Source organism: Marmota monax, unplaced genomic scaffold (assembly GCF_021218885.2).
Source record: "Marmota monax isolate L192 unplaced genomic scaffold, Marmota_monax_Labrador192_F-V1.1 WCK01_AAM20220418_F8-fsc00125, whole genome shotgun sequence".
In the NCBI taxonomy this organism is placed as follows: Eukaryota; Metazoa; Chordata; class Mammalia; order Rodentia; family Sciuridae; genus Marmota; species Marmota monax.
Window position 1 is genome coordinate 13,932,975 of NW_026695235.1, and position 20,813 is coordinate 13,953,787.

Sequence of the window (20,813 nt, forward strand, 5' to 3'; positions counted from 1 at the left end):
TAGAGTAGCTCTACCCTGAGAGGCTGTGGAAGGCTGGGCTTGCAATGGTAGATCCGCAGAGAGCCCTTGAATACAGCCCTTGAATACAGCGGATAAGCAGCCTGAGGTGAGGCGACACCAGGAAGAGCTGTGGCTTAGGGAAGCCAGTGAGGACCTCTGGACAGGGTGGCAGGCCACATGCAGGTGGGACACACTTGGAGATTGCTCCTTGACAGAACCCCAGGGCCTGAGAGCAGAGGCTTGGCTCCCGGAAGCCGTGGTGATAGAGCCCTGGGCTGAGCCACCAGCGTCCAGGTGCTGTTGGTGCGCCACTACCTGGGTCTGGGCCTTGTCCATGTGGAGAAGGTTTTCTCACAGAAAACCCAGGGCTGCAGAGACACAGCACTCCCTGGCTGGGAAGCTGTACATAGAGGGCCGTGGGTTGTGAGTTTTCTGTCCAAGGGGTGCTTTTAAAACATGTTTCTCTTTGTTACAAAATCCAGAAATGGCGTACTTACAAAGTAGGAAGGGGCCCGCTGTCTGTAGCCAGGGAAACTGTCACTGGGCCCTGTGTGGATGGAGGTGGTGGGTGGGCTCTGCCTCCCAGTGGCACCCACCTGGCCCACCCTTCCTCCGGGCAGGGCTCAGTGTGCACCTACTTAGCATCGGAGACAGTGTGTTTCTTCTCCCTGCTAGGGACCAAACCCAGGCCTCATGTGTCCAGAAACGTTGTTTTAAAGTTGTCTTTCACGTAAGCACGGTGGGTTTCCAGCACATGTCAGTCATCCTGTCTTGGTCGTGTCCTTAGCATCGCAGCCGGCTCTACTGTGGGTGGCCAGGTCGCGCTCACCGCTCAGCGTCTTAGTGTTGCGTTTCCCCACTTGGCACTCCTGTAGTTTGCCCAGACGCAGTGGTGTGGGGAAGCCACGGATGCTCCACTGAGCCCTGTGCCGGCTGAGGGTCCTGGTGGCAGCCTGGCTACGCACACGGGCCCTGGAGCAGCTTCCTCAAAGTGTCTCAGAGCTGGGGAGGTGCTGGGCCCCAGCTTGGAGGAAAGATGGTGTTCCTGGGAGGAAGGAGAGAGGGAGCAGATGTCCTCCAGTAGCTGGGAAGGGAAGTCTGAAGCCCGTGGTGGGGACAGCTGGTGGCTATCTGTGTGCTCCCTCAGCGGGCACCACCACTGTGCAGGCAGCGTCCTCCTGCCCTGCAGTGCACTCCTGGATGGTGGCTGTTCCCCTTCCTCATGTGTTTCCCCTGCAGGCTTTGCTGCAGATGGTGTGTGACGAGAGCCACCAGATACTGGCATTATCGGAGAGCCGAGGCCTCCCCAGCACTCTGAGCAAGGGTGCGCCCTGGGCCTCCCTGGATTACTTCTCGAGTGAGGGGCAGGGCCTGCTGGAGGGGGCCCCAGAGAAAGGAGAGAAGGTATGGAATCACTGGCTCAGTGAGTGAGAAATACAGGGGTCTGTTTTTTCTTTTCTTTTTTTGGGGGTGGGGGGGGTGTGCTGGGGATAGAACCCAGGGCCTTGGGCATGCTGGGCAAGTGCTCTGCCACTAGCCTCACTCTATCCCGAGAAAGATCCGATTTTACTTGCATCTCACATCTGTTTTTCAAAGGACCTTGAGGACTTAGAGTGACAGCCAGGTCTGAGGGGAGCTGTGCACAGACACGGGGGTTTTGTCGCACGGCTAGGACAGATGAAAGCCCCCATACGGCACCCCTGCACCGCTGTGCACACCCCTAGCTGATGAGCTCTGGAAGTGAGAGGATCAGTGGAAGGCAGGCAGGGCTCTGGGGAGGCAGGACCAAGGAAGCCCAGCGGGTCACATGGCTCTGAGATCTCTAGGCATATCTGGGCCTGCCCATGGGACAGGCAGACTGACCCATTGGTCCTTACCACCCTCACCCTGCACGGCTATACCTCAGGCTGTCGCCTGGACCTGGCCCCTCCCAGTGCCCAGGGACTGCCTCAGCACACAGAATGGATGCCAAGACCCTTCTGAGTTTCATACCAGGCCCCACACTTCCCTCCCCATGCTCCATCCTCATCGTGATGTCTCTTGCTCTCAGTCCCCGACACCTGCTTTTCCCACTGGATGAAAGGGCCACAAGGGAGGGAAGAGCACGTCCTGGTGCTGGGAGCTGCTGGTGCCCATGGATGTGCCGCCTGCCCGGCCCCACTGACGGCCCTTGGGTAGGCCTGGGTACCCTCCCACAGGTGCCTGGGCCTGCTTGTACTTGGCTCATGCTACCCTGTCCTTGAGCAGCAGTGTGCCCACTCCTGGCCATGGCCCCTGGAGGCTGCCAGGTGCCAGCAGGGTAGCCATAACAGTCTTGGCTTTCTCTAGACCAGGCCCTGAGGGTGCAGCAGCCCAAGAGAAGAGAAATGTGTGAGCATTTCTTACTTCACTGTTTCTGCTTATGACAGTGATTCGCATCTGGCACTGAGTGACCCTGGGCCCTCTGGTCTCCTTTCCTTGTCAGAGTGGTTTCTCTCGCTCTCCTCCTGCCCAGCTGCCATAATAGAATCACAGGCTGCGGCTTAAACAACAGACGCTCATTTCTGACACTCTGGAGACTGGAGGCTGGGATCAGGGAGCCAGCACAGCTGGGCTCTGGTGAGCTCTGACTCCTGGTTTGCAGATGGCTCCTCTTTGCTGGGTCCTCAATGGTAGAGAGAGAGAGAGCACTTGTTATCTCATCCTCTTCTTAGAAACAAAGCCACAGTCCTGTTGGAGCAGGGCCCCACCCCTGGCCCCACTCAACTTTAATGAGGCCATGCCTCCAAGTGCGGTCACAGCGGGGCTGGGGGTCCAGCATATGTGTGGGAGAGCACTCGTAGCACCCACTGGTGAGAGCATGGAGGCTTTTTCTGCTGGGCTGAGGACAGAAGCTGGGGTCTCAGGCAGTGATTGGCCATCACTCTGCCACTCCCAGCCCAGCATGGGACTTTGCTTCGCCTTGACAGGAGTCTTCTGATACGCATCTCGACTGGAGGGGCCGCTTTCTGCAGGCCGTTCAAGAGGCATTGGAGAGGGAGCGGGAGAAACTGAAGGCGGAACTGCAGTCAAGGCCCAGCGGCCCAGACCCAGTGGACTACAGCTTCCTGTTTGAGCGGCTGGAGAAGGTTGTGCGAGAGCAGGTGAGCAGCAGCCCTGCACCTGCACCCTTTCAGTCCAGGACCCTGGCTCTGTTAGAGGCCAGCACCCCTGCTTCTTCCTGAACCTCACTCTCCTGGCACACCAGCCTCCGGGCTGCCCAGCACTCTGCACGTGGGGCCAGAGGATGAGGATACTGCAGGGCACCAGAGCCTGCTGCACCGCTGTGCCTGACAGGCAAGGGGTGCTGAGGGTCAGGGGCCAATGCTCCACCTGGGCCTAGAGCCGTGGGGGTGCTGGGGCCCATGCACCCACCACACTCCTGGGGTCCGTAGCCTGTCCCAACAGTGCTGGAAGCTCAGGCTTGCAAGGGTGGGCTGCAGAGGGACAAGTATGCACAAATTCTGCCTCCTTCCCCAGCGCCTGCCAGTCCTGTGCCTCACACCATGTCTCTTCTCTCACAGGGAGACCTGCAGGAGAAGGCTCAGAAGCACCAGCGCCTGCAGGACAGGAGTAGCCTGCTGTCTGAGGTCCAGGCCTTGCGTGCCCAGCTGCGTCTGACGCACCTGCAGAACCAGGAGAAGCTGCAGCAGCTGTGTGCAGCGCTGACCAGTGCAGAGGCCCGCGGAAGCCAGCGGGAGCACCAGCTGCGCAGGCAGGGTGGGTGTCACTGCTCTTGCTGCCTTGTGCCTCCGACCTCACGGCCCCCACTGGGTGTGCTCCTGTGGGGTATGGGACAGTGGCAGCTAGGCCCTCAGCCAGAGTGCTGGGGTCTCATGGGGCACCCAGGCTGCAGAACCCTGCTTCTGTGAGCGTGTGGGAGGCCTTGGGAGTGTTATGTGTTTCCACTTTCAGTTTTAGTTCTTTGGCCGTGTTTTGTAGTTGCTTACATCAGCTGTGAGTAAGTGATGCTTTTGGTTCTTTCCCCACTGGCTTTCTGGCCTTTGTGCAAGTCAGACCTGGGTGAATGCCCGTTCTTGTACTGGTCACTCCTTAGTGTGAGGAGCATTCTGCAGATGGCCTTGTGCTGGGTTCTGCCCAGTTGTGCATTCTAGGCTGTACTTGCTCTCGTCCTGTGTCTGCAAGGGCCCTGGTCTGTGGTCTTTCTCTCTCATGTACCCTTTTCTGGCTTTGTTGCATAGAAAGCACTGACCTCGTGGATGGGTGGGGCATGTCTCCTCCTCCTCTTATCCAGAGGAGTCTGTGCAGAGCTGGGTGATCTCTTCCATTGGTTCCAGGAGATTCTCCTGCAGAGCCGCGCAGGTTTGTCCCTGCGGGAGTATGTGGCAGGACTGGCTGGCCCTGGGGATGGCCTTGAGGGCACGTCATTACTTCTGGAGAGCCGGCCTAGGAGGGATGGACTCAGGACGAAGGAGTGCGTCCCCGCCACCTATTCAGCAGTTCTCTGACTCAGCCCTGCTCGCACACGCTTGGAACTCTTTTTGAGTAACGCTGTCTTGTGTTTTGATCTCTCTCAGTTGAGCTGTTGGCCTACAAGGTTGAGCAGGAAAAGTGCATAGCAAGTGACTTGCAGAGAACCCTGAGCAAAGAGCAGGAGACGGCAAGTGATGTCCGCAGACTCCTAGCACTGGAGCAGAGCGCAGCGCAGGACTTGAAGTCGGAGAACGCAAGGCTGCTGGAGTCCCTTGAGGAGGTGCAGCGGGAGTCCCTCCAGCTGAGGTATGCCCCAGCAGCCCCCTGTTGACTGTCAGCTGGGTCACAGGTCACCTCAGCCCCATCTGCTGCGGGGCTTGCAGAGAACCCTTGGGCTTGGGTCTGGGAATGAGGGATGGAGTCACACAGATGAGCGGGAGTGGCAGGCTGCCTTCCTGTCAGCATTCCTGATGTGCACACAGTGCCCCCGGCGGTCGCCTCACAGGTCTCTGCTGGACGGGAAGGAGAGTGACCTGAAGGCTGCGCTGGAGGAACTGGAGTGTGAGCGTGGGAAGGAGCGTGTCCTCCAGGCCCAGCAGGAGGAGCAGCAGCTGCAGCACCTGCAGAGGGAGGGCCAGAGTGCCAAGGCCCTGGAGGTAACTGGGCAACAGGGGCGCCCAGGCCTCCAGCCAGTGAGGTCAGGAGCAGGATGCAGAAACGGCCCCCACCGTCACGCCTGCCGCCCGCCTGGCTCTCCTTCCCAGCAGTGTGCCCAGTTGGTGGGAGCTTGAGGCAGTGGGAGAGGGCTGCGTCTTTAGGCAAAGTTCTACTCTGCGCTGACAGAACCACTGCACCGGGGAGGGGCAGCCCAGGTGGCCTATGAAGGCACATGGCTCTGCTCAGTGGTCCCTGCTGTCCCTGAGTGTTCATCTCTGGAAGGTGGGCCAGTCTTCTCCCTGACTGTCCACGCAGCCTGCCTGGTCTCTGCATGGCCCAGATCATTGGTGGGAATGCAGCGTCTTTGTCCTGTGTAGGCCTAACCAGTGACCTCTTGCTCAGAGCCGGTTCTCTGTCAGCTCTGTGGGTCAGGGCGCCTGCCTTTCAGAATCCCGGTTCACAGTATGCAGCACATGTGTGTCTTTGGGCCCTGGGTTTTGTGGTTTTCTGAGGACAGAAGGAGGGGTCTCCTGAGTGTGGGCGGGTGTGTCTGTTGACGTGAGGCCACTTCCACGCCTGTCGTAGACGACAGAAGCAAGACTTCCTGTGTGTGCAAACTTGGGAAGGCCCAACCCCTGGGTCACAACTCATGAACAGATGCTAGGCAGGAAAAAGTACTTAGCTGCTTTTCCTCACAATTATTTACTTTTCCCCATCTTGTTTTTTCACCAATGCAGGAGTTAAAAATATCTTTGGAGAAGCAACATGCTCAAAATAATCAGCTGTGTATTGCATTGAAACATGAGCGGATGGCCAAGGACAACCTGCAGCAGGAGCTGCAGATTGAGCACTCGCGCTGTGAAGCCTTGCTGGCCCAGGAGCGCAGCCAGCTATCCCAGCTCCAGGAGAGCCTAGAGGCAGAGAGGAGCCGCTCCCGGGAGCTGTCGGAGGCCCTGCAGCATGAGCGGGTCCTGACGGAGCAGCTGAGCCGCAGCACGCAGGAGAAACCTATGCAGCACACCCTGCTGCGGAAGCTGAAGGAGGAGAAGGCCCGCGTGCAGGAGCTCCAGGCCGTGCTTGCCAGGGTGCAGCAGCAGGCCCTGCACACCCAGCAGCAGCTGGAGGCCCAGGCCCAGGAGCACCGTGTGCAGCTCCAGAAGCAGCAGGAGGTAAGTGCCACCTTGAGGTTGGCGGTGGACACGCTGCAGACGCAGAGCCAGGAGCTGAGATGCTGCCTGGAGAGCAGCAGGGAGAAGGCAGCTTGGCCACAGGCAGAATTAGAGCAGTCACACACACGAGGGAGAGCGCACCAAGCCCGCAAGGAAGCCAGGAGGAGGATGCCGAGGCCCAGCCAGGCAGACGCCGAGGAGTGGAAGAAGTGGCAGAGAGACAAGGAGAAGCTGGTGAGAGCCGTCTGCGGCCGTTCGGGAGTTCTTAGAAAACCTGAGCAGTGAAGGGTAGGACAGTCCTCAAGGGGCTCCTCCTGGGCCTTTGTCCTCTGTCGAGTTCGAGTTCGAGTGTCCCCTTGCCAGCACCTCATCCTGCAACTTCCTCCAGCCTGGCAGAGAACTTTGAAATTGGGAAGCGCGATTCCTTCAGCGTATCTCCTTTTCAAGATGGTTTTGGCCATTTGGGCTCCTTGCAATTCCATGTGACTGAAGTTTGAGCTTCATTTCTGCACAAAGGCCATTGGGTTACAATAGGGATTGCATTCAGTCTGTGGATCGCTTGTGTCGTGCTGACATTTTGACAGGAAACGGCCTTCTGGCTGGGTATGGTTGGGCCACACCTGTGATTCCAGAGGCTTGGGAGGCTGAGACAGGAGGATCCGAAGTTCAGGGCGAGCCTTGGCAACTTAGGCAGACCCTGTCTCGAGGTAAAATAAGGGCTGAGGATGTGTCCTGGAGGTAGAACCATTTCCTCGTTTGTGGTAAGCCCTAGGTTCAATCTGCAGGGCTGCAAAAAAAGGGGAGAAAAAGCCGAGCCTTCTGGAGCTCCGGTGTGGACCGTCCTCTGGTCAGGCAGCCTGGCAGCAGTCTTTGGTAGCTCTCCCCAGTGTGTGGAAGCTCTTGTCTGTGTTTTTTCAGGGTCAGTTGAGATCTGTGGCTCTGGTCCTTTCCCCTGATGGTGTGTACGTGCCAAGTGGTTGGTCTCCATCTGAGATGTCCTCTCGTCCCTGGCACGAGCCCCTGTGGTCACGGCAGACCCTTCTTGCTGCAGGCTTCTGAGCTTGTTTTGCTGGTGTTCTGATGGGAATTTCTGAGCTGTGTTATAAGGGTCACTGGATGCAGTTTCCTTGTGATGTCTTTGATTTTAGAGTTGAAATCCCAGTGTCCTCAGGGGACAGGTTCAGAAGTGTTCTCTTGTGGGTCTTGAAGGCTTTTAATATTTAGATATGTTTTATGTCGACTCAGGGCTTTTCAAACAGTATCTTCACTGCTTGCTTTTGTATTTTATGAAATCATGAAAGAGGGTGTGTGTGCTTAACACACAGGCAAAACCAATGGCCTGGACCTTCCAAGGGTCTGCCAGCCGTGAAGTAGGAAAGGGACATCTGCTTCCTAAAGTAAAACTCTGGGTTTCTAGACATTTCAAGGATAAACCAGATCCTAACGTGACATGATGAGAGCTGTAGGAGTTCCTATCAGAAGTGTGCTTGGTGTGCCCAGCAGCTTCATGAGATAGAACTCGGGTACCAGTGGGTTCTTCCACTTCAGTCGCACGGTTTGGGAGGTGAGGGTTGATCCCGGCAGTGTTTGGGAGCTTCTCTCCACCCGGGCCAAGGCTGTGTTGGCTCAGCTCCCAAACACACAGCCCCGGGATGCCTGGCCTGCCGGTTGCTGTGGCCCTGCCTCTGCAGGGTGCTCCTGTGCATGGAGTCCCACGAGATGTGATCTACTGCCATCAAGGCTCCTGTGGACGCATTTCCCACATGTCAGGGGCACTTAATATTTTTTTTTTCCTGTTTAAAAAATTTCCTAAATGATTGTGTTTTATCACCAAACACATGGAAAGAATCAAGAATGTTGTGGAGGTGTAGACATCGGGTAGTGCCGCCAGCAGGGTCCTGGGCCACTATGTGTGCACTGATGTCCCTAGCGTGCCGGCTGGCACCTGGGAAGTGACTGTCTGACCATTGTGGTGCTGCAGGGTCTCTGCCCCTCTCTGCCAGAGGTCCCAAGCCACACCCATTCCATTTGGATGTTTCATGAAGTAAGCAGCGCCCCGATTCTGCGTAAAAGCCAAGGAGGCCTCTCCTTGGGCTCCGACTGCCCAGACGTGTGTGCAGTGGGGACAGGCCCTTGGAGTTTTCTGGCAGCTTCAGTGAACCTGAAGTTCAGAGCCTTGTTCTGGGTGTACTAAACTGAGTCTCCTGTGTGGTCATAAATTTTACTTTCCTCACGTGGAAAATGGGTAAAAGCACCTCTTGTATCACCCCTGTGGCTGGAGCACTGAGTGGACATCAGAAGGGGAGCCCTGCACCAGCCCAGCCCTGCAAGCTGTGTGCCTCAGGCCTGGGCCGGGCTCTTCTCCAGCAGTCTCAGTCTCGGCTCTTCCTGTCCATGTTTTTGATTCTTGTGAGGAGACCTGTCTGTGTCATGAGTGTCCCTCTGCCCTTTCTGAGGCGCCTGGTCCTGCCCTGTGGGGTCAGGGTACCCCGCAAGGTGCTCCAGTGTGTGTGGAGGTGTTCCTCCTGCAGCTCTGGGACCTGGGGGTGCTGGGCAGATTAACTCACCAAGAGGGCAGGTGCTTGCTCGGTGAGGTGAGGCTTTGGGACAGAGGGCCACCATGGACCTGGCCCAGGGCTACGGTGTGTGCAGGCGCAGGCCTGTCCACGTCTGTGTGAGGTGTGTTGTGCGTGAAGCTCGTCCTGCCTGAGTCTGCGCCACAGGCTCCTCTCCAGCAGGCCTCGAGGGCTCGCCTGCTCTGGTGTCAGCCCTGTGGCCTTCAGGAGTGAAGATGGGCTCCAGGGCGTGGCTGGGCCTGTGCAGGTGGAGGGCGCTCAGGGCGGGTGGGCCAGACCCCAGTGAGGCCCGCCACAGGCCCAGCCCCTCGTCTTGGAGACTCACCTCAGGCCTTCTCTGTTTCTGGCCCTGGCCGGCAGCGGGAGCTGCAACTGCAGCGCCAGAGGGACGCGCACAAGATGGAGCAGCTGCAGCAGGTGGTGCGAGGGCTGCGCGTGGAGGAGGAGGAGGAGGCGCCCCAGGGCGATGGCCCCCGCCCAGGCTCCCTGGAGTCGGACCTCCTGCAGGGGCAGCGGCAGGAGCTGGAGAGGATTCGCCAGCAGCTGCTCTGTGCTGCTGGACTCTTGGCCAGCTTCGTCAGCCGCACGGTGGACAGGTGACTCCCTGCACAGCGCCCGCACCTGCCACTCGCCCTAGGTGCTGGGAGCAATCAGGCTCTGAGCTCGTGGTGGTGGTGGGCTCACCCTTGTTCCCTTCCCAAGTCAGTGGGCAGGGCTTCCCCGAAAGACCCGATGAAACCCTGTCTTCTGCCTTCTCATGTCAGAGGAAAACCCTGTGACGCGCCGGGCATCTGACCAGGCTTCCGAGTTCCACACAGATGTGTTTTCTCCACGCTACCTGGAGAGCCCTGGGCACCCCTGCCCTGCTCGGGCAGGGTGGTGGTGCTGTGCTGCATCGCCCCAGGCCTCCAGGGCCACCACTCACACAACTGAGGCCAGACTCAGTGCCAGGAAGCTGTGCGGAGAAAGTTCTGTGTGGACTGGGGTGGGGGGGTGGGGGGCGCGGGCGCTCCCGTACACGATCAGCTAGTCGAGTTCTCCTGACTAGTAGGGTTCAGTGTACAGAGCAGCATAATTTCTAAGTAGTTTCATTTAGGACAGGATTTTTTAAAATACATTTTTAGCTGTAGGCGCACATGTTACCTTTATTTTATTGGTTTTTTAAAAAATATTTATTTTTTAGTTGTAGTTGGACAAAATACCTTCGTTTTATTCATTTTTTATGTGGTGCTGAGGATGGAACCCAGGGCCTTGCATGTGCTAGACAAGCACGCTACCGCTGAGCCACAGCTCCTGCCCTGTATTATTAATTTATTTTTATGTGGTGCTGAGGACTGAACCCAGTGCCCTACACGTGCCAGGCAAGCGCTAGACCGCCGAGCCGTACTCCTAGCCTCTCTCGGTCAGAATTTTTAACAATTGGCCCAGAATTTCAGCAGAAAGCAGAGGCGTGTGGGCACCTGGGCCTTGTACTCAGTGATGTGGGGCTGGAGATTTCTGTGCCTCTCAGACATGTCCACCTGCCGGGCCTGCCACCCTGCCTGGGACTGTGCCCCTCTACCACCCGGGAAGAGGGTTTCTCAGCCCCTAAGTCATGGAGAGGTGGCTGGAGGGGGTGACAGCTGATTATCATGCCCAAGGGCGGCCCAAGTATCGCAGTTACTGGGTGTGGGTGTGGGCTGAGGGTGATGGCTGCTGCACTTTCCTTGCCTCTCTTCATGGGGAGTCCTTGCGTAGCTAGGAGGAGAGCACATGAGATACATGTGGCCCTTGTGAATGCCCTTTTACCTTTACAGGACGATTCACGACTGGACTGTATCCAACGAGAAGGCAGTGTCATCTTTAGTGCAGACTTTACAGGGGCTGAAGTCTGAACTGAGCATGCCCACCTCCTCCCAGGTACCCTGCGCCCTCAGCCCTGACCTAAGGGCCAAGGTTCTCCAGAGGGATGTTGTGGCAGCACTCTGGGGTCTTTTGTGGGTTGTTGGTGGTTCCTCTCTCCCTTGCTGTTGGGGCTTTGCCATCTGGGTCCTGCCCCATGTGACCTCGTGCAGTGCCCTCTGCTTTGGCCATATTGTAGAGTCTTCGGGGCTCAGCCATGCAGTCCAATGAAGGCTGCGTGGTCTGAACCCCTCTGTGCAGGTGTGCTCTCTGCGGGGCCTGAGCTGGCCCTGGAGTGGCTGGTCTGCCAGGGCATGGGCTTCTCCACTTCCTGGATGCTCAGCCCACTCACTGTTTCTAAGGCCACAGCAAAAAATGAAACCCAATTCCTCCTGGAAAGTTCTGTGCCCTATGTGCAGTCTTTGGAAACATTCCTGGCTGCTGACATGGTCTCTGACAAATGTGTGATGTTTATGAAATCAGAAGTGTCTTGTGGCCAGGTGCTGTGTCTGTCATCCCAGCCATGTGGTAGGCTGGCCTCCATTAGCAGACCCTGTCTCAAAGTAGATGAAAGGGGCTGGTGTGGCCCAGTGGCACAGGGCCCTGGGCTCACCCCCCAGAGTGTTGTGCAACGCTGCCTGCTGTCAGGAGGCTGCCACTATCCCCCCCCCCCCCCAACGTCCTGGGGCAGCCACTGGTGAGCTCTGCTACGTGCCCTCTGATTTGGGAGGTAATGGGCCTATCTTACAGGACTTGCACATTGACCCCAAGGATGAGCACAATACTGCTTGTCACCTCTTTGAGTGCCACCTCTGTTTGTGGTACTCCTAGAACAACTAGGAGAGGTGACTGTAACAGGCCCGTGTTACTCATGCTGTCCAGTGTTGTGAAAAGTTTGCTTCCTTGAGGAGGAAAAGATGGGAGTAGAAGAGTTGGTGTTTCCTGCCTGGTAAAGGGTTAGCGGCACCCAGCTGCACAGCTTCCTGTCAGACTCCCAGCTTTGGCCAGCGGCAGCAGAACAATGTGCATGCTCTCTTTATTTCCTCCTTTTAAGAAGAAAACGGCAGCAGAGCTCCAAGTCCAGCTGGTGGACCTGCTGCTACAGGACAACAACGCGCTCACCAGCGCCCTCAGCACAGCGGCCCGGGAGGAGGCGGAGCTGCGCAGGGTAGTGTCCCGGCTGGAGAGGACCTTGAAGCACCACGCGCAGAAGGGCTGTGTCCTGGGCGTAGGTGTCCGCCCCAGACCTGTGTCTCGGTCCTTCCTGTCCTGGGTGGTGGTCTGAGACTGCGTTGGGCTGTGCTGCCTAGGCTGGTCTCTACCTCCTGCCCTGGCCTCCTGAGCACCCAGTGTTATCTGTAAGAAGCCACCACACGGTGCTTGAGGGGGGCAGGGGTGTACCGGGGTGTACCGTCCATGGTCAGTGCAGCCTCAGTTGCATCCTGGGCTCAGGGAGACCCATGCACAGCTCCCGCCCATCCATGCTGGGCCTCCCCTACAAAAGTCCTGGGAGAAGCCAGGTGTTGGCACACGACCTTCTCCCCTGGGGTGAGGCCCTGGCCACGATCTCCTGCCTCAGTTTGCTGTTAGTCATCCTTCTCAAGGTGTTCTTACTGAAAGACAGCTCCAGCTTCTCGGGGAGCTTGAGACTTGGCAACTTAGTGAGACCTTGCCTCAAACGTAAAAATAAAAAAAAAGGGTGGGAATGTAGCTCCGGGGTGGAGCACCAAGCATTCAATCCCCAGTACTGCAGAAATAAAAAGAAGAGCTTTGTAGAGGGTCCTGGCTGTGGTTCGTTACAGAGGTCGGGCAGGTCTGCCTGGAAGCACGACAGGACAGTTCCACGGTGCTCAGACCCTGGTCGGCCCACACTGGAGGCAAGCGAGGAAGCAAATATCTCCAGCGTCAAAGTAAGATTAAGCCCATTTGGGTGTTGGGGTATAGAGGAAGGCCAAGCCCATGTGGGTACTGGGGCACAGAGTGAGTCCGTGCCCCGGTGGGTACTGGGGTACAGAGTAAGACCAAGCCTACCTGGGTGTTGGGGCACAGAGTAAGACCAAGCCCGCCTGGGTGCTGGGGCACAGAGTAAGACCAAGCCCACCTGGGTGCTGGGGCATAGAATGAGACCATATCCCTGTGGGAATCGGGGTACAGGGTGTTGTGGCACTTTTAGATCACGTGTTGGTCAGTGGTCAGCTGCAGACAAATGCAGGGACACAGCATGCAAGTCTCGTCTGCTGTGTGTGTGGCTGTCGGCACGTCCACAAAATGCACACCCTTATAGGGAGGAGGCACCAGCCGTGGGCTGGCTCTGAGGAAAAGCTGCTTATCAGTGTGGGCACAGAGCTCTGTGTGCAGCCTCCTGGTTCCCTGTAGTGGTCCGCCACCCAGGTTGTCCGCAGACCCATGGTGAAACCCCCTCCCCCTGGCCCAGTTTGCCCCTTACTTAGGTGGGAGTTCCAGGGTCCTTCATGGGGACTCAGCTGATGGTGCTGTGAGGGGTGGTGTGTCCAGGTTTTGTCTGGTAGACAGGTTGATGGAGCACCACAGGGTGTCCAGGACTGACTTCATGATAGGTTGCTGAGGAGCCACAGAGTACTGCATGAGGGGCAGCAGGTATCTGTGCTGCTTGTGAAGGAGCCTGCTGTGTTTTTCCTTCAGATGGAGAAGTTGTACCTGCATTATTTGAGAGCAGAGAGCTTCAGAAAAGCTCTGATTTATCAGAAGAAATATCTGTTACTGTTGATCGGCGGGTTCCAGGATTCAGAGCAGGAGACACTCTCCATGATTGCTCACTTGGGGGTGTTCCCTTCCAAAGCAGATAAGAAGGGAGCCTCATCTCGTCCTTTCACGAGGTTCCGCACCGCTGTCAGGGTGGTCATCGCGGTTCTCAGGTAAGCCCGCCCTACACGTGCTCTCGGAGCGTGGAGGCTACTACTTGGAATGTGGCAGTGTTTTCTCATGAGAGGAGTGGCCTGGAGGCCTCAGACAACAGATGCCGTCTTCACAGTGTGGTGTTGTGTGTGTGTGGCTGTGCCTCTGCAGCAGGGAGGCCCAAAGGGGGTACTTCCCACCCTCCCACTGCTTCACACAGGGTTGTCGGCCAGCAGGCACACAGAGCGACATCAGGAACTGCCTTCTCCTTGTGGACTTCATTCTTTCTTCAGTCAGACTTCACAGACCAGCGGTTAGGTGCATAGAGGTCTGTCCCTCACCAAGCTGGCAGCCACTTCAGGCACCTGACCACTGGCGCTGGCAGCCCAGGCTCTGCCCCACTACGTAGTTACCCCTGTCTTCCTGGGAAAGCATTCTTCAGGCTCCTCTACCATTGGCTTGGGGCTTATTTTTGGAGCAGGAATGTGGGTCTCTAGTGCTTTTGGGAATTTCAGTCATTCCAGAGCTAACAATGGTAAAAACTCATTTTATGTTTTAATTTTAAAATTGCTGAGTTGCTAAGCATCCTGATGACCATGGAAGTGCCCTCCCAGGGCCAGGCTGGGGCCCATCTGGGGTGCTGCAGAGAGTGGGCTTGATGGCCAGCAGGGCAGGGGCAAGCGAAGGAGAGCACTCAGGGGATTGTGCTCTGGGCCTTCTCAAGGCCACAGACCTGATCTGTGGGGAGAAGGCCCTGCTCCAGGAGGTGTCTTGGAGAGTGCTGGGTGGAGGAGAAGGCCCTGCTCCAGGAGGCGTCTTGGAGAGTGCTGGGTGGAGGAGAAGCCCCTGCTCCAGGAGGCGTCTTGGAGAGTGCTGGGTGGGGAGAAGGCCCTGCTCCAGGGGGCGTCTTGGAGAGTGCTGGGTGGAGGAGAAGGCCCTGCTCCGGGAGGCGTCTTGGAGGGTGCTGGGTGGGGAGAAGGCCCTGCTCCAGGGGGTGTCTTGGAGAGTGCTGGGTGGAGGAGAAGGCCCTGCTCCAGGAGGTGTCTTGGAGAGTGCTGGGTGGGGAGAAGGCCCTGCTCCAGGGGGTGTCTTGGAGAGTGCTGGGTGGAGGAGAAGGCCCTGCTCCGGGAGGTGTCTTGGAGAGTGCTGGGTGAGGAGACGCCCTGCTCCAGGAGGTGTCTTGGAGAGTGCTGGGTGAGGAGACGCCCTGCTCCAGGAGGTGTCTTGGAGAGTGCTGGGTGGGGAGAAGGCCCTGCTCCAGGAGGTGTCTTGGAGAGTGCTGGGTGGGGAGAAGCCCCTGCTCCAGGAGGTGTCTTGGAGAGTGCTGGGTGGGAGAAGCCCCTGCTCCAGGAGGTGTCTTGGAGAGTGCTGGGTGGAGGAGAAGGCCCTGCTCCAGGAGGCGTCTTGGAGAGTGCTGGGTGGAGGAGAAGCCCCTGCTCCAGGAGGCGTCTTGGAGAGTGCTGGGTGGGGAGAAGGCCCTGCTCCAGGAGGTGTCTTGGAGAGTGCTGGGTGGGGAGAAGGCCCTGCTCCAGGAGGTGTCTTGGAGAGTGCTGGGTGGGAGAAGCCCCTGCTCCAGGAGGTGTCTTGGAGAGTGCTGGGTGGAGGAGAAGCCCCTGCTCCAGGAGGCGTCTTGGAGAGTGCTGGGTGGGGAGAAGCCCCTGCTCCAGGAGGTGTCTTGGAGAGTGCTGGGTGGAGGAGAAGGCCCTGCTCCAGGAGGTGTCTTGGAGAGTGCTGGGTGGAGGAGAAGGCCCTGCTCCAGGAGGTGTCTTGGAGAGTGCTGGGTGGGGAGAAGGTGAGTAGACTCTGAGGCTGCCTGCAGGGCCATGGGCCTGGGACCTCAGTTCCCTGGTCGCTGCCTCTGAAGGACCTGGGAGGGTCTTGTCTGGAGAGCCGGCCTGAGGACTGCACCCACCTCTTGCACATTGTGCCCCTGCCTCCTTGCCTCTCTGGCATTGTCTGGTGCTGTTGGTGGTAAGATGAAGCCTGCAAGGTTCCTTTTTCCTGGTCCCTGGTGCCACAGACTGTTTTGACCTAGACCCCGAGGGCAGAGCTGAGCTGTGGTCGGGTCTGTGGACCCAGTGTGTGGGAAGGCACTTATACTGTGTGCTGCATAGCCAGAGTGGCAGCCAGCCTGGTTGGTCATGGAGTCTGCATCGCTTAGGGGCTGCGAGGTCTAGGAGCGTTTCCAGTGCTCCTTTCATTTCCATTTTGCAGTTTTAAATGTGTTTTGTCCCCTTTCTTTGTAGGTTACGCTTCCTGGTTAAGAAATGGCAAGAGGTAGATCGGAAAGGAGTCCCACCACAAGGCAGAGCCCCCCGCCCAGGTGTGCTCGCCTGTCCTCTGTGCCGTAGTGTTTGTGTCAGTGTTGAGCCACTTTTCAGGATTACATAAGGCACTCTGAGGACTAGTGAGCCCAGCTAGCACAGCTATCAGAGGCAGGAGGAGAGCCGCAGTGCCAGGTCTGCATGCTGGCACCTGGAGTGGCTCTGCAGCACACGGAAGCGCCAACACGCAGAGTCTTCAGTAACTGGCATTGGATGGAGTCGACCGGGGTCCTGCATCCTGTTGGTCTTTTTCGAGGCTCTGCTCATCACCTGGGGCTCAGGCAGATTTCCTCTCTGCTGTTCTCTGGGCTGCCTGCCCCCTGCAGAGTGCACTGCGGGGTTTCTGACAGCAGGCCATCACCAGGAAGCAGGGCACTTCTGGGCCCTTATCCCAGCGTCTAGAGGACTGGACCATCTGGTGACTTGATGGTTCAGGCCATCAGGAAAACTTGTCTTCACTCTGGGCCATGCCTGGCCTTCAGAGTTTGTCCTCCTTCCTCCTGACCCCACTCCTCAGAGATGGTAGAGGCAGGACAACCCCACCTTACCCACAACCCTCTGAGGCTTTCCAACCATGGGCTGCCTATGCCAGTGCTAGGGGTTAGGGCCAGCCCTGGGAATGAAATACAGGTGATCAAAACCCAGGTCCTAAAACTTTTAAAAATATGGTATAATCTGAGTACCTTTAAAACGTTGAAACTGCTCTGAAGGCTCTTAAAAGCTTATCAGTCTTTGGTAGATGGGCCTCCCTACTCAAACACATTTCTTTCTTCTCCTCTTCTGATGTTGAATAACTGTGGGGAAGGGCCCCGAGTGCCACAGCAGCAGCTGTCTCCACCAGAAACCAGACTGACCCCACCAACCCAGGACGAGCCTTCTGGCCTCGCCAGGGACACTGCCCAAGGCTCTGGACCTGCAGCAGCAGCCTTTCCAAGCTGGAAGGAGAGGTCAGTTGTGGTGCTTCAGCTTGCTAACCTCTGTTGACATCTCCCTGCAGCCTATGGCTCCTTGGCACTGCCCCCCGCCCCCAGACAAGGCAAGGTGTGCATTGAGCTACGAGATCCACATACTGGTTCTACCAGGAGGTCTAGGCCTCACCAGATGCAGAGGGAAAATGGCCCTGGTAGGAGGACAGCCAAGTGAGGCTGGACAGCCTGTGCTTTGCCCAAGGGAAGGGCAGGTGGGCTACCTCAGGCTATGGGGTGAAGGATGCATATTTGATGGCCTAGTGAATGAAGTAACATGACAGTTTCTACTCACTCTAACTGTGAAACAGTCTAGAATTGGTTCTTAAAGCACTATGTATGTAGCATTTGCTGTTAAAGTCTTAGTGTTCTCTCTGCGATAAAGAAAAGATGTGAAGCTGCCCGGGGTGCCTGTTTCCCAGGAGCCTGGACAGCAGCTCCTGATGCCATCTTCTTTGCACACATCATGGTACCATCTGTTGGGTTCAATCTTTCCTTTTTTCTCTTTTCTCCTCATTTGGTGGTTTGAAGATCTGCTCCATCCCCAAATTCAAGATTAGAAAGAGCTCTGGCTGCCTCTCAAGATTCAGAACATTCTTTGACAGAATATATTCACCATTTAGAAATGATCCAGCAAAGACTAGTGGGGGTGCAACCAGGTAACGACAGTCCTCGGCATACTTGTTAAAATGACGTAACTCCCCCTGGGAGTGTGAGACAATGTAGGCAGGGGTGCTGGTGTTCTGCCCAGTCCTTGCCAGCTCTAGTCTTATGCTCATTGGGTGCAAAGTGGATGGGAGAGACATTCAGTGCCAGTCAGTCTGGCTCAGGCCTGGACTTTTTGTCCTTTCTCTTACATTGAGATTACATTGAGTTCTGTTTCTCTCTTTTTTAATATGTATTTTTAATATACACACTTATGTATTTATTTTAGTTGTGGTGGATACAATACCTTTATTCACTTTTATGTAGTGCTGATGATCAGACCCCTTGCTCTATCCCTGGGCCACAGCTGCAGCTCCTACCCAGTGTTTCTTGAGCATCATAATTAAGCCACGTTTCATTTTTACCAAAATTGAGATGAAATCAGTAATAGCATCTGGAAATTATGAGATTACTTTTAAAAGATGTGTGAAATCACTACCTTATTTTTACTTGTTTTTAGATTCTACTTCAAAGAAATCCTGCCGCCAGAAGACAAAACAGTGAATAAAGTCCTGTGGCTCTTAACCTGTGGCCTTTCTATTTGAGGAAAGGTGTTTTTTCCTAAGGAAAGCGCATGTGACCTGGGCACTCCTCATGAGCCCCTGATGCCAGCCCCAAGTGCCACCAAGTCCCTCCTCGAGGCGTTGCAGCAAAGCCACATGGAGCAGTTCTGGCAGATCTCTGTGTGTTCCTGCTCCCAGCCTCCTGGCCTCTGCGTGGCAGCTACATGGCTGCCCCAGGCCCGTCGGCAGAGCCCCGTGCCTCTTTGGGAGGGGAGTGAGGACAGCTTCCAGTTGTTTATTTTCTTAAGTGTACAGATGGGAACTTGTTTAAAGTTTTGAGTTTTAAACGCACACAGGTGGGAAGGAACAAAGTGTAAGCCCTGTTCTGTTGTGAGCAGCCTGGTGCTGGTGTCTGGTTCACCCAGTGTGTGCTTTTCATTGGCAAAAAATGAAAAAATAAAACCTAGATTTATGTCAGACTCTGGAAAGTCAAACGCGTGAGCGAGCTCAGGTCACTCTTCACTGTGCATCATCCTACTGTTCCTCATTCCTTTCGTTTAATTAGTGGGTATATGGTCACTGTTTGAAAATATTCATAATGAAAGATGAAGAAAATGCATCATGGTCCAGTAAAGTCCAGCCCAGGAATGCCTCCTAATTCCATTTTGCTCTGCCATTCACTGACATCAGTAGGGTGTCCCACAGTTCAATTCTGGCATCACCCCATCAAGAGTCCAGGGTGGAAAACAAAACCACTCTAGGTTTTCAAGGGGGTTGGATGCAAGGATTGGGCTGCTCTGATGACGGATGAGGTGGACCTGGACCACAAGGTGAAGCAGCTGGAGATGCACAACAGGTGAAGTGGTCACTGGGGCTCAGGACCAGGCCCCTCCCACAGAAGACAGTCCCCAAGGAGAGAGGAGATGCCGGGGCCAGGTGCTTTGCAGAATCCAACACCCCATGCAAAACCAAGATGGACACACAGGCAGATGGTCAGCAGAGTTCACCCCGGGCTACTTGTTCTCGCCTTTTATCCATGTCCTGTTACCAGAGTGTGAATTGATACACCTCCCTGACACCAGATAGCATCTTTCTCTCCAAGGCCCATGAAGCTTCCATTGCAGCAGTCTAGGCTACAATGCAGATGTCCTCCAGGCCCTGTGACTTGATGCCTGCAAACTGGTTTGTAAAGTAAATGCACCACGATCCCTCATGTAAAGTGAGAGGGGAGCTGGGCATGGTGCACACCTGTCCTCCCAGTGACTCCTCAGAGGGAGGAAGATTGCAAGTTCAAGGCCAGGCTAGGGAACTTAGTGTCTCAAAAAACAAAAAGGGCTGGGATGTAGCCCAATGATAAAGCACCCCTGGGTTCAATCCCCAGCATCCAAAACAGAGGAAATGAAAGAGGGTGTGTTTGATGCATACTTCAAAGTAAGGCACAACTAGTCATGGCTCTCGTTGGTATCTGTCACCTTCTTCCTTTGTATAGTCTTTGTTTTTCTGTCCCCTACTAGCATTGTGGCTGGTTGGGTGGCCTGTGCCTTCCCCCTGTAAGACAACACTGGTGACCTCTACTTCAGAGGACTTCTTTTTCTTCCCCTATATTGAACTTGAAGCACAAGTACCGTGAGGTGCTGGTGAGGCCCAGGTCGCAGACTTTGCTCACTGCCGCCTCCTGGGTTCTGGGACCAGGAACCCCCTGGCTCAGGAGCCCCATTCCCGTGTGTCTGTGCTGACAGCAGCCTTGGCTGCTGGTTCAACAGGACCCTGGTCACATCTGGTGGGAGCAGTCCTCCCAGAATAGGGTCATGGGCTGGAAAGCAAGAATTGGGTCCAAGTTCCTTTCCGATCTTCAGCCATTGGGCTTCCAGCTGTTGGAACTTATCAGGGCACATCCCAGCCGGGACTGTCTTCATCCTGTCTTCCCACCATTGGACAAGCTGCTGCTGGTGATGGGAGTTTGTGGCAAGATGGTACAGTCCTTGCTCAGAAACCCAGGGCCACACCATGAGAAGAGGTTTCTGATTAGAAGCAAAGGACAACTCTGCAGACAAGTTTTGGGAGGACAAGCAAGTCCATGTCTGAAACAGCAGTGGGCCAATGTGGGGACAACACACTGGAGCAGCGTGGCACCCGTGCTGCCCGGCCTATGTGATCCTTGCCTGCTAATTCCATTTTGCTCTGCCCTTCACTGACACCAGTAGGGTGTCCCACAGTTCAATTCTGGCACCACCCTGCAGGCTTCACAAGTTAGGGACTCGGTCTCCCAAGACTGCCTCCACAAGTGGGGTCCCCAGGCTACTCAGGATTCTACCCAGCCAACTACAAATTTGTGGTTCCCTACCTGTTTGGTAGTTTGCTGGGATGATCTAGGAAAGCACTGAATATGGGACTTTATTACTCAGGCTGCAACAGGAACATCCTGGTGGAAGGTACACAGCACTGGAGCAGGCTTCTGCACCCTCTGCAGCGTGACACCCCCACACAGGCTGTGCTCACCACCAGCCTGGGAGCTTGCTGGTCAAGGGTTTTTACCACGGCTTCACTACACATCCATGACTGAGATCACTGGCTCCATGATTGAACTCCTGGCTCATAAAAAAGACAGCATCATGCTCCAGGGGTCAGGGGCAGAGACTACACACACATGCACGTGTAGGTACCTAACAACACATGTAGGCAGCACTTCATGGAAAATGGCACACTG

General features: G+C 56.1%; 1 protein-coding gene across 12 annotated transcripts in view; it reads left to right on the plus strand.

Moving 5' to 3' along the window:
- Pcnt (pericentrin) overlaps positions 1-18,583 on the plus strand; it is a 98,113-nt gene extending 79,530 nt beyond the window's left edge. For 8 of the 12 annotated variants that reach the window (XM_058577306.1, XM_058577312.1, XM_058577311.1 and 5 more), the window contains 15 exons: positions 1,240-1,404; positions 2,949-3,122; positions 3,543-3,738; positions 4,557-4,758; positions 4,958-5,108; positions 5,847-6,512; positions 9,215-9,450; positions 10,651-10,753; positions 11,790-11,963; positions 12,538-12,645; positions 13,397-13,629; positions 15,856-15,932; positions 16,739-16,880; positions 17,430-17,557; positions 18,064-18,583. In XM_058577306.1, coding sequence (XP_058433289.1) covers positions 1,240-1,404; positions 2,949-3,122; positions 3,543-3,738; positions 4,557-4,758; positions 4,958-5,108; positions 5,847-6,512; positions 9,215-9,450; positions 10,651-10,753; positions 11,790-11,963; positions 12,538-12,645; positions 13,397-13,629; positions 15,856-15,932; positions 16,739-16,880; positions 17,430-17,557; positions 18,064-18,107 — 2,799 coding nt within the window. In that variant the 3' untranslated portion in view covers positions 18,108-18,583. The remainder of the gene's footprint in view (positions 1-1,239; positions 1,405-2,948; positions 3,123-3,542; positions 3,739-4,556; positions 4,759-4,957; positions 5,109-5,846; positions 6,513-9,214; positions 9,451-10,650; positions 10,754-11,789; positions 11,964-12,537; positions 12,646-13,396; positions 13,630-15,855; positions 15,933-16,738; positions 16,881-17,429; positions 17,558-18,063) is intronic. The other 4 variants (XM_058577313.1, XM_046439198.2, XM_058577308.1 and 1 more) reach the window with 3 other exon arrangements.
- The last annotated feature ends 2,230 nt before the right edge of the window (positions 18,584-20,813 follow it).